General features: G+C 44.5%; 1 protein-coding gene across 1 annotated transcript in view; it reads left to right on the forward strand.

Annotated features, from left to right (window-relative positions):
- The first annotated feature begins 9,492 nt into the window (after positions 1-9,492).
- The window catches only part of CTTNBP2 (cortactin binding protein 2), a 90,440-nt gene continuing 87,597 nt past the window's right edge, over positions 9,493-12,335 (forward strand). Inside the window, 1 exon segment of the mRNA XM_068402263.1 lies at positions 9,493-9,731. Coding sequence (XP_068258364.1) covers positions 9,663-9,731 — 69 coding nt within the window. The 5' untranslated portion in view covers positions 9,493-9,662.

Genomic DNA, 12,335 nt, shown 5'->3' on the forward strand with positions numbered 1-12,335 from the left:
TGAAATGACTGCTCCTCATACCTTTCCAGCTGGAAGCAGTGAAAAGACAAACAGCCAGCAGCCTCAACAACTGGGCAGTCATGTTGTGGAGCTGAGAACTGCTATGGAGACAGCTGTGAAATTTTCATTCCTTCTGCCCCCATTTGATCAAAATTGAATGCCCAGACTCTTCACTGCCTACTGGAAGAAGACAGGTTCAGACTTTTTCTGATTTTTTCGTTTTTATTGGCTGCCTGATAATTTTGCTCGCTAGCATGCTCTATGGGCATCTGAAGCAGCACAGTACCAGTCTGACTAGTGTTCCAATTTCAGAAGCGTCCCAAGGCAAATTATCAGACATGAATATTCATGCCAGTTTTCTGCCACATATCCATCTAAAGAGACATGACTCAGGAAACAGAACAGGAGCTTTACCCTCTATCATGTGCTTCATCTACAGGTGGGACAAACCAAAGTGCTTCCTATTCCCCTTTGCTGCGTTTCACTCTCCCTCTGCACAAATATTAGCATATTCAAGACATGGGAGAAGGTATCCCATGTGTACAAAGATTTTCAGCCACACAATGTCTCATTAGTGTCTCCTTGAGCCTCTCCCATCCACAGTCTCAACTTCTTTTTTCAACCGGAAAATAATTAGCACTTTTTCTCTTGCAGTAATTTATAAAAGTCTAATAATTTCTTCATCTAACTTTCTTATTACTCAGTTCATGTGCTGAGACAGTAATTTATTTGCTTTGGTGTTGGTTACATTTTGTCACTGTCACTTCACAGGAGTTTCCCATACGCTGCTGGGAAACTTGACTTGCTTTAGCGTGAATTCCAGTTTTCTTTGCACTAACTGGGGTCTCTTCTTGGCTGCCTCAATTCATTTCAGGGGCTATAACCTGTCTCATACAATGGATAAATATCCCCGTAACAGTGGAATGTACCATGTATACGTCCCATTATGCTAGTGATGATTAGCTAGGTAGGCAATGCTAGAGAAGGAAGAGCAGCTCTCCTTCTCACAAAGACAAGCCAGTGTCATGAATGATATGAAGAAACTTACCTCAAGGACAACACTACCAGATTAAACCTTGCCTCTTTCAAAAGATTCAGTTTGTGTTTGTTTTTACTTCTGTGTTGCAACATGCAGCTGCTATTAAATATTTTATTTTATAGCTTTCATATTCTAAGGCTTCCTCTTTTTTTGCTCAACTACTGAACTGAACTACTCAAAATAAAGTGCTGGTAAAGATCAGTTTAGAGCTAGGCACTTTAACCAGGGAAACAAATGAAGCAATATTACATTCTTGTGCAGAACATTTAAACAGCTTACTGTAACCATATTGTTGCTCAAATCCCCTTGCTGCAATTACAAAAAAACAGCAAGACAAAAAGCAAATATTAGGCTTGGCACAGTCAGTCACCTTTGAACAATTTGTCAAATTCTGAATTTTCTGCAGATTAATAATGTTTGTCCATCAGCACGCAAAATGACTTATCCTGTGACGTGTCTAATTGCATATTTTCAGGATCTTCCGTCGAAAAGGCCCATGACAATAATTAATACCTAATGCTATAAACACCATTGCTTTGGGCGTTGCCTAGCAACCAGCATGCTGTAGGCTTCCTAAGGGGCCTCACATCCAGGCAGGAGAGGGATCCTTGCGTACCACCATGGGTGAGAAGCAGCTTTGCTCAGGGCTGCTGCTCTGTTCTGGTTGTTTCTAGAGTGATCTCTGCAAAACAGATCTGCCTTAAGAGGTGGCATGTCTGAAAAGCCTTTTCAAAGGCTAAACAGAAGCCAAATGCTGCACATGCTGACTTTTTTATACTTTGGGATACCTTTGACAATCAGAAATACAAGCACTATCCTCTCATTATCCTCCAATAACAGACCCTTGTTTCCAAAGGAAGTGTTTCTGTGGGTTCATTTCTACTTCTAATTGGAATAGTTTCACCTCCGTGACAGGGCTGACTTTTTTACAGTCAACTGGTTTTTTTTGGACAAACTATACATTAAATTTAAAAGAGGACTTGGGCTGTGAAGTGTTTTTATACACATACTGTTGTATCTCAGTGGTATGTACAGTGCAGAGTAGAATAAACTTCACTGAAATGCAGTCTTTCCCAGCTGTGAAAGCATTCCTTTTTGATAGTGCCATTTTTTAAAGTACCAGTTCATTTCCAGTGCAATCTCTTTTATCTTGACACAGGGACATCTAAATCTCATTTCATTAAATGTATATATTTACTCAGATGGTCACTTCAATAAGAGTAAGACTCTGGAAAACAGTATTCCAGGGTTTCCTTTCTCAGTTACAGTTTCTGAATTGTTCTGTGGTCCTTAGCAAGTCACTGAGCTTTCTTTTATCTTTGTTTTTACATTGAAATAACTGCTCAAATATCTCCAGACTCAGAAAGACATTGTGGTGCTTAATGAGTAGCTACTATGTTATTTGATAGCCCTTAAGGAAAAGTCACCAGTATCAGGACATATTTAATTTTGTCATAAATAATGTAGAATGTATATAGTTTTAAGCTACCACATTCAGCACTATCTGAACAGAAAAGATACAGCAAAAATCCTGATTTTAAAGTAATCATTTTATTGACAGGACTGTGTAATATGTTTGTTAGTATCTGGAAGAGGTAATCCAGTCCTGTATTTCTATGAATCTTATTTTGTAGTTGTTTTAAAATAACAAAGATCAAATATTATGTAAATATTCCTCATTCCAAATCCACTGACTTTCCTTTTTTCTGCCTTTGTCCTGCAGCAAGATTATTCAGTCTTTTGAGATATTTTATAAAGTCATTATATTCACAAAGATTTCTGGCTGCAGCAGATCTTCTGCAGAGCTTTGGTTTTATATTCATGGCCAGTCTTGAAATCTCAGAGGAAATTGTCAAGGCATAGAAGGCAGGAGAGTCCCCAGCATCCATTGAGAGTTGATGAAACTCAGCAGCCTAAACACTCTTTTTGGTTCTGCAACACAGCTAATACATACTCATTTTTTAAATTTTATTCCCACCTAATTCCCAGTAAGGTAGGCAAATGACACGTTGGGGACCAAAGTCCCAATCAAAGTGATGGTGTAACACATCTTGAGGGACATGCTGAGCAAAATTCTAATAGAAGATAATCTTATGGATATCCAGAATTGAAATGGTACAGCAAAGTCAGAATCCCTAATCCCTGACTTAGATTTCAGTGCAGTTGTACACTGAAAGATGCTTGTGCTTGACAGGAAAGACTAGACAGGGTTATCTCTCTCCTGCTTATTGCTTTTCCTCTGTCTGCCTCATTTACATGTAAATAAGTGAATTTTGCACGCATACTGAATGCCACGTGAATTATAATTTCACCATTTTTACTTGTGATTTCACAATGAAAGTCTGTCTTACTGAATTCTTTTTCTTATTAAAACATTCATCAGCACTTGTGTTACCCATAAACTTAAACCACAGACTTATATATGAGTTGCTTATCTTTAGTTCAGGTCACTATGAGTCTTGGCAATGTGATCACATTAATTCATTTTATGGAACACCCACTCTCAGTTCTCCTGTCTTTTCACAGAACTATTTTTCAACTTTGAGAGTATAAATAAAGTTACATTGCAAAAGTTGAATTGCATCAGTGATTAAGTGCATCACTTTCCTACAGGCAAGCAAATTTCTTCCTTTATTCTAGCAAACGCTTGTTTTCCAGGAGGGAGTTAACTCCTCAGCACAATGATTTCTGTTCTACGTCAGCAGCACAGGAGCTAATTCTCCTGGGTTGTGGTTCTACAGTGTCAGTGGTGGAGCTAACAACCTATCGAAGCAGTTTTGTTTCATTAGCGAGGGAATTTCTCCCTAGTGGAGCATTTCAATACAAACAACGTTTCATTACCAACTCCCCATATAGAAGTTCAATCCAAGTGCTAAGGTAGTTACCACCTTACCAAGACTGATCTTTCTTGGCAATGAATTGATTAACCACCCTTGAGATTTTATTTCTACAATTACAGAGTAAAGGTCCTCATGAAGCTGTTTCGTGTGTCGAATGCCTGTGTACAGTGCTGCACTCGCACAGTGAGCTCTCAGAGCAATAGCTGAGCTTTGGTGGAGAGGGCAGCCTCCACTCTGTGCACTATCATTTCAATTCCAGCCGAGTTCCTTCTAAGATACGGCGGTCCATTTTGGCAGTGGTACAGCTTCATCCCTACAGGGGGGCATTCAGTGATCCAATTTTGTCCATAGGATGTCAGCAGCATAAGAAAAATTCAAAATTAACCTTTTGCATAATGAAAAGGGAGAAGTGGCAAAACAGTGGGGACAGGAATCAATGGATTCTTTCTCAAAAAAAAATAAAAAAGAAGAAAAAATAAGAGATTCTGCAATAAAGTGATTTAGCTATCACTGAAAAAATTAATTTCACAGTGTGATGATTTGTGGGCTAAGAGTTAAATTCCAAAATGAGGTAGTGTACTTCCCAGCACTGCAGATCACTGCATAACTCCTGCCAGTGAAGGAACAAACTCTTCCATGTCTGGCAGTTGCAGCATGAATTCCCCTGCCTCCTGCCACTACAGCCAATATGATCACAGCAGCATGCATTTCCCCTATGTCCAGAAAAAAAATGTGGTTTTTTGTTTGCAAGTGCTGATGCCTGTAAAAGTACATTAGTCATCATGACTGCTCAGGGAAACTGGTTCTGAGAATTCTTGATTCCTGCACCTTTATTTCTTTAGTTAGCAATCTCTTGTGGATCTACTTCACATTCCTTACTGGTACCCATGAGAAGATGAGTGAAAGAGAGAAATAAGATAGGGCTTTTAGCTTTGCTGAATATTTTCATACATTTTCAATCTGATAATTTTAACTGCCCTATACCTTTCTGGTATTTAAAAAGCTGTACACTCTTTTTTGCCTTGACAGCAAATGAGTTATCATTTTCTTCCTCATAGGGAAACACATGCAAAACAAACAAATGTGCAGCTTTTTCAGATATTACAGCATAGACTTGAAATATATTGATACTCCAGTAGAAGCTTATGGATTTCAAATGCAGGGAGATCAGTGTGTGATCTTTTCTTTTTGCATAACACAGACTGCAAGACTTCTCTAAAATAAACATTTCAAATTCATAGGCTGTACCCATTTTTAGTTTCTGGATTCCATTCTGGGCTCAGATTTCTAAAAGTTAGGCACAGCAAACTCTCAAATTTTGGATTCCAGTTGGAGCTAGCTTTCCCTTCTCCTGTTAAAATGAGGTCTCCTTTAGAATCCTCCTGCTCAAGGTTAACTTTTTGAATTGTCACCTGTAAGTTTTAGACATTTCCAGGATGTTACAGTATTGGCAGAATGATGTCATTCAAGGTGAAGCCTCAGTGATAGCAGTTTTCTCTTGCTATGTAGAAGATACTTAAGGATTTTGTCATTTTGTTCTTTAGTATGAGGTGAGGTTTGCAGTAGGTACTATCTAATACTTAATTTTATGTTTTAAACATTAAAACACAATTCATAAACATTCAAGTAACCTTTCCTGAGATGTCAGTAATGCTGACACACAGAACACACTATTTTGATAGTGCTTTCCATTTTTTTTTTGTTCACTTGTGTCTTTCTAAGCAGATTATAAGCAGTTTTCAACATTCCAGTCATGTGAATAACATCACTAGTTTATAGTAATATGCAGCACTGTTGAATTTATGCTCATAAATCAACAATTCCAACACTTTTTATTTATTAGCTATGCTCCCTGCGCATAGTTAATTAAAGCATCTCTTCCATTGAAGCCTACTGGAGATTCCATTTTGTTCTCAATGCTTTGATTTTTATCTCCTTTTCACCTTTCTTTTTGATGTTAGCTTAACATCCTCAGAAACAGCCAACATGCCTTCTAGAATACTGATTCTTTTTCTGTTGAATTTCACCCAGACAGTAGTGTGCCATCTTCCAGAGAAAGCAACCCCTTCTTCACAAAAACCAAGCTAATGGTTTAGTTATCAGAGTGCTCTGTTTTGTTTACAGGTCTCCAAGACCAAAGTTCCCTGAAGAGGTAATCAGTGCAGTTTTTGAATTACGTTGTTTGGCTTGGCTTGATGAGTCCTAGATGAGGGTGATGGCAGAAATGCCTTAAGTTAGCACTGGAGTGACCTTTGAAAAGATTGCGATGATACAATGATTAATTACTTTTTCTCAGATATCCAATATTCTGTAAAAATGTATCTTCAGATTTCAGTGTCTCCTGCTTGCTTTAAATTCAGACACAGGCTTATTTTTTAGAAAAGGGTGAATAAAATACCATTTTACATTTTTTTATTTCATGCAAATGGTTAGTTGCAAGGCAGTAAAGCCTCTATACACTGCATGATTCAGATACATGGCAGTTTGCTTCACTGCCAATGTAAAGCCAAGGCATGCATTTTCTCTCACAGCAGTTGTGTGCTAATGGAGGGAATGAGCACCGTTCAGTCCAGCAGCTGCATCCTGTAAGGTGCGGACATTCCATCGCTGCGTGCCAGCTCTCTAATCATAGGAAAGAAATACATTTAAAGCTCGGTTGTAAGGCCTGCTCCTAGGCTTGGCCTTTCCTTTATGTCACTAAAGCCAAATAACACTGGAACAGCAGAAAAAGAGTTAATTGCAGTTTGCCAGCTATCACAGAATCACAGAATCACAGCATGTTAGGGATTGGAAGGGACCTCGAAAGATCATCTAGTCCAATCCCCCTGCCGGAGCAGGATTGCCTAGACCAGATCACACAGGAACGCATCCGGGCGGGTTTTGAATGTCTCCAGAGAAGGAGACTCCACAACCTCTCTGGGCAGCCTGTTCCAGTGTTCGGTCACCCTCACCGTAAAGAAGTTTTTCCTCATATTTATGTGGAACCTCCTGTGTTCCAGCTTGCACCCATTGCCCCTTGTCCTGTCAAGGGATGTCACTGAGAAGAGCCTGGCTCCATCCTCATGACACTTGCCCTTTACATATTTATAAACATTAATGAGGTCACCCCTCAGTCTCCTCTTCTCTAAGCTAAAGAGACCCAGCTCCCTCAGCCTCTCCTCATAAGGGAGATGTTCCACTCCCTTAATCATCTTCGTGGCTCTGCGCTGGACTCTCTCTAGCAGTTCACTGTCCTTCTTGAACTGAGGGGCCCAGAACTGGACACAATATTCCAGATGCGGCCTCACCAGGGCAGAGTAGAGGGGGAGGAGAACCTCTCTTGACCTGCTAACTACACCCCTTCTAATACACCCCAGGATGCCATTGGCCTTCTTGGCCACAAGGGCACACTGCTGGCTCATGGTCATCCTGTTGTCCTCTAGGACCCCCAGGTCCCTTTCCCCTACGCTGGTCTCCAACAGGTCTGCCCCCAACTTGTACTGGTACATGGGGTTGTTCTTGCCCAGATGCAGGACTCTACACTTGCCCTTGTTATATTTCATTAAATTTCTCCTCGCCCAACTCTCCAGCCTGTCCAGGTCCCTCTGAATGGCTGCGCAGCCTTCCGTTGTGTCAGCCACTCCTCCCAGTTTTGTGTCATCAGCGAACTTGCTGACAGTGCACTCTATTCCCTCATCCAAGTCATTAATGAATATATTGAATAGTACTGGTCCCAGTACCGACCCTTGAGGGACTCTGCTAGACACAGGCCTCCAACTGGACTCAGTCCCATTGACCACCACTCTCTGGCTTCTTTCCTTCAGCCAGTTCACAATCCACCTCACTACCCGATCATCCAGACCATGTATGCATGCTCTTGTACCAACTCATTTAGAAAGGCACATAAGTAACTATGATGGTCAGCAGATGATTCTAACGCAACAGGGAAGTACTGGCAATTCCTGGTAGACAGGAGTCAATAAGAGGAAAGATATTCTCAGACCAGTTTAAAAACGTCAGTGTTTAAAATCTTTTTGCAGAGGAGTAAGTATGACAAAGTCCATAGGAAACAAATGAACTTTCATTGAGTTTCTCGATGGCAAAGCACCACATACTCTTCAAAATATCTATAAATAATTATGAGTAATGTATGATACTCTGCTGACAAGTAAGCAAGCAACAAATATCCTAAAACCAATTAAATAGTATTAGATTCTGGGAATTGAGAAAAATAAGTTGTTTTAGGCTCTGTGTCATCAATGGAGTTTTTCAGCTTCAGTGGTGGAAAAGGTGCTCACTATAGTTATAAAATGTGTAAAGCTTGAGTAGGAGGAGAGCTAGATGATTTTTAAAGAAAAAGAAAAACAAACCCTAAACCCAGAAAGCATCTCTTTAACTGGATTTTATGTGCCCTGTAATGGTTTCTATACACTGCCGCGTTCTCACTCTGTTCAGCGTACATTTACGTTACAGCTGGAGTTTATACTGCTAATTGTTCATTGGTTCCCCTCCCAGTAACATAAAGGGAAAAAACTTCATGCATGTTTTTACTTACAACCTTAGGTACAGCATGCTTAGAAGAACATTCGCTGTCTTTGATGAAGGGAAGGCATTGGCCGATTTCTGTCTGGTCGCGGTGCCAAGGGAGTTCAGCATGAACCTGGATCTGAAGCAGCCCTATGAACGGACACTGGCAAGGCTCAGAGGAGCCTGCTGTTGGTGGAAATTGTATGTGGCTGCAGAGTAATGAGTGTTGCAAATTCAGCTTATAATGGATGTAAGTTGGTTCCAAGAGGAGGGTAGATTTGGATTTGGTTTCAGTGTATAGCTCACCAGGTGGGTTCCCATTGCAGGAACCTGCAAAGCAGGGGGGCAAGATCCTGAGGAACATCCTCTGGAGGCAGGCAATGTGGCACAGATGGAGGGGTGCTCCTGGGAGGGATCGTTTAGCCTGTGTGGTAGTGGGTTCAGCTCAGCAGCCTGAACCCTCCTCTGGAGCAACTAGAACATGCTTCGGCTTTGGTACCGCCTGGAACCGCAAAGGGCAGCCCCAGGCCAGGGTGGGCTCCAGGGCTGGGGCCAAGAGACGCCAAAGCATTGGGCCTGACACGTTGGGCCTGGTTGAAGGTCCCTCCTCACACAGGCTCTGAAGCCACCCTGCCTTGAAATTAAGTCAGTAAGCAAGGGCTGACAGCAGAAATGTCCTCCCCCAGCCCCTCCGTGGGGTATGGGGAGGGAGAGGTCACTCCCTCTGTCAGCACCCCCAGAAGGAAAGAGGCAAAGAAATGCCCTTCCCTCAAAGGCTTCATCTGGTTTACGGATCTCACCGATCAGGTGAGCCAAGCCCACTGTAAAATCCCTTTTTTTTTTTTCCACTCCATCCATAACCTTTCCTTTCATTCTCCTGCTCCCAAGCCACGGGGGAGGGAAGGCAGGAGAGCGATGCCTGCGTGGGGCCCGGGCAGCGCGGGGGGCGGGGCACTCCCCTCAGCCACCATTGCGCGCCGGCAGCCCGCGGCGGGGTCCCGCTCCCCCTCCTCCGCCTGGCTCTGGGCCGCCTTATGGCGGACGGGGAAGGGGTGGGTGGGGAAAGCCGAGTGCCCGCCGGCGGGAGTCGCTCGCCTCGGCCAGCGAAGGGGGCGGCTCGGCTTCGGCAGCCCCGCCTGCGCGGCACCGGAGGGGTTAAGCGCCCCCGCTCCCGGTGGGCTCGTTGCCGGCGGGGAGGGGGTTAAACGCTTGGCGGCGGCGGCTACCGCCACTCTGCTCCGCGCCGCTCTCCGCGCCGGAGCCGTTACAGGGGGAAGATGGCGACGGAGGGCGCGAGCGGCGAGCCGGGCTCTGAGGGACGCGAGGATTCGGCGGCCACGGCAGCGGTAACCGGCTTGGCGGGAGAGGGGGGTTCGACCCAACCGAGGCGAGGAGGGCTCCCTGTGGGGCTGGGACGAAGAGGCGTTTGGAGACCTGCCTCCCCCGCTCTGTCCCTCCGCCCTCCTTCTGCCCCGGGGCGGGACGGGGCTCGGCTCGGCGGGTCCGCGGCAGCCGAGCCCCGTCCCGCCCCGGGGGAGAAGAGAGAGGGGCGCGGGGTCTCCTTTCCTGCCGTCCTCCCTCTTCCCCTCCACTGTGGGGGGGGCGAGTTTTCCCCCGCATTGTTCCTTCCCGGTGCCGCGGCGCGGGGTTGGCGTGAGGGGGCACGGCAGCGGGGGGGGGGGGGGGTGGTGGTGGTGGTGGTAGTGTCCGCTCCCCGGTCTCGCTTCTCACACCCACCCCCCTTTTCTCGCCGCTTCCCACAGCGGGGGCGGCTGCGCCCCGTCTCTCCGGGCGGGCTGAGGTGGTGACTGCGGCCGGGGCGGTGGGACCTGTCAGACCGGGACGAGGGGGAAATGTTGATCTTTAACCTTTTGCCGGGCGCGCAAGGAGCTTGTTTTCTCTTTCCTTCCTCCCGTGTGGCGTTTTGGGTGGCGGGGCAGCGTCCTTTCCCCTCCCGCTCCGAGCGCCGGTGTGTGGAGACGTCTCCGCTGCCCGGGCCTCTCGGCGGCGGGGCTGCTCCCCAGGGGCAGGATTCGTCTGCCCGCTTAAAATGTCCTCAAAAGCTGAGCAGAAACCTCGCTCCCGGGGGGTGGGTGAGGCGCCTGGGGAGGTGGAGGGGCGCGGTGTGGTGCCAGCCTGGTTAAAACGGTGTCGGGTGGAGGCTGCGGTCCCCGTGGCGAGCGGTGGGCGCCTCTCTCCTGCTCACCGGCCCGACCCCCTGGCAGGGGAGCAGCGGTTCATCCCCTCGGGCCGCCCTGCTTCTTTGGTGGGCCCCGGCTCCCCACCCGGGCCGGGACAGACCCCTCTCAGCCCGGCAGCTCTCCCTCGCCCGGCGCATCCCAGACCTGGCGTGGTCAGACCTGCCTGGGGACCGGCCGGGGCTCATCAGCCTGTGTTAATCGCCTGGTTGACAGCCGCCGTGAGAGCCGGGTGGCCAGGGCCAAAATCAGGCTGTGAGTGCTTGGCCTCGTAGCGACATGGAAAGTTCAGGGCAGTAAAACCGCTGTGGTGCACCTTTTGCTTGGGATCGTTTCTGAAGGCGATGACCCCCGAAGGGAGGGGACACCAGTTTCTGTGAAATTCAGGTTATTGCTGGCATTTTTTTTATTTATTTTGTTTTCTTTCAAATAGACACTAATTCTTATCTGAAACCCTATTTCAGCTGTGCACTTAATCTTCCTTGCGTGTTTTAACTTCTGCACTGTTGTGGAAATTTGAGTTTTATTTAAAAAAAGTAAACCCTACACAGTGAATATTTATAACATCACTGTCTTTTAAAACACTAACATAACCATGACATAAAAGCAGACTGTGAAATACTTTACAGCCCTAGTTTTGAGTAAAAAATATTTATACTAAATTCTTTAGTATACATTTATGATCACTGCCTAAAGTTTCATTTTTAAAAACTCAGACGAGTAACTCGTAATCAAGTAGCTCTCCAATGTTGTCCTGTTAGGCAGTGCAGTGTAAGCCACATGCAATTTGGTGTTCTCACTGTGGAAGGTAGGAGCGATAGCTCTACACTGTACACTGCTTTTAAAATATTTTTTTAAAACTGAAGAGATGCTAGGAAGTAACCTGTGTGTTGCTCCCTAACCAAAGTAATAGCTATACTTAAGCAATAACAAAATATTTTTTATATTATTACTTTATTTTTAATTTGCCTTCAGTCATTAAATATTTAATATTCCTTTTCATCTTTTTTTTTTGCTTGCCAATATAGATGTTGTATTGTTGATTTCATTTTATTTCCTGTACAGGAAAGTAAAAAGAACTCCTCTGTACAATGAAAAGATTTTAAAAAATATTTATACAGTACTCCAATATTCCTTTTGAAGGGCTAGTATGAATAGCTTATCTTCTGTCTTTAAACTCAAGATACAGAATTATGAATTGGATTATCTTGCTTACTTTTAGGATGACAGTAAGCATCCAGGTGACTATCTTGTAAGTCACGCTATACTTTTTTTACATTCACCATGGAATTTGACTGAAAAAGCCTAGACTGTTCTATAGTGTGTTACATTTAGGAGCAAAGCCGATAAATCTTGTCATTCTGAGTTTCCTTGGATGGAGCACAGCATTTGGTAAGCCCACCACTTCTTTCCCACAAAATACTGGTATTTTTATCGTGGTAAGGATGACAAGGAAAAATGGCAGGGGAGTGGTTCTGGTCCTTTTTCATACCTGCACAGCTTGATTGCACTGAAGCCAGTGAAATTGTTTTGGTGCAGTTTGGGCTAGGATTGAGAGAAAACATATGTGTGTATTTTAAAACAGCTTTGAATGACTTCCATCTGCATAATGTCTACCAATAATGATTATATAATAGCAAGGAATAATCCAATTTGACAGTCTTTTTGTTGAAACATTGAACATCAGCCTGCTGCACATAGAGGGCTGGCTTGTCACACGTTATAGCTTCAGTGTAGCTTTAACAAAGCCTG

Source organism: Nyctibius grandis, chromosome 5, assembly GCF_013368605.1.
Source record: "Nyctibius grandis isolate bNycGra1 chromosome 5, bNycGra1.pri, whole genome shotgun sequence".
Classification (NCBI taxonomy): domain Eukaryota; kingdom Metazoa; phylum Chordata; class Aves; order Nyctibiiformes; family Nyctibiidae; genus Nyctibius; species Nyctibius grandis.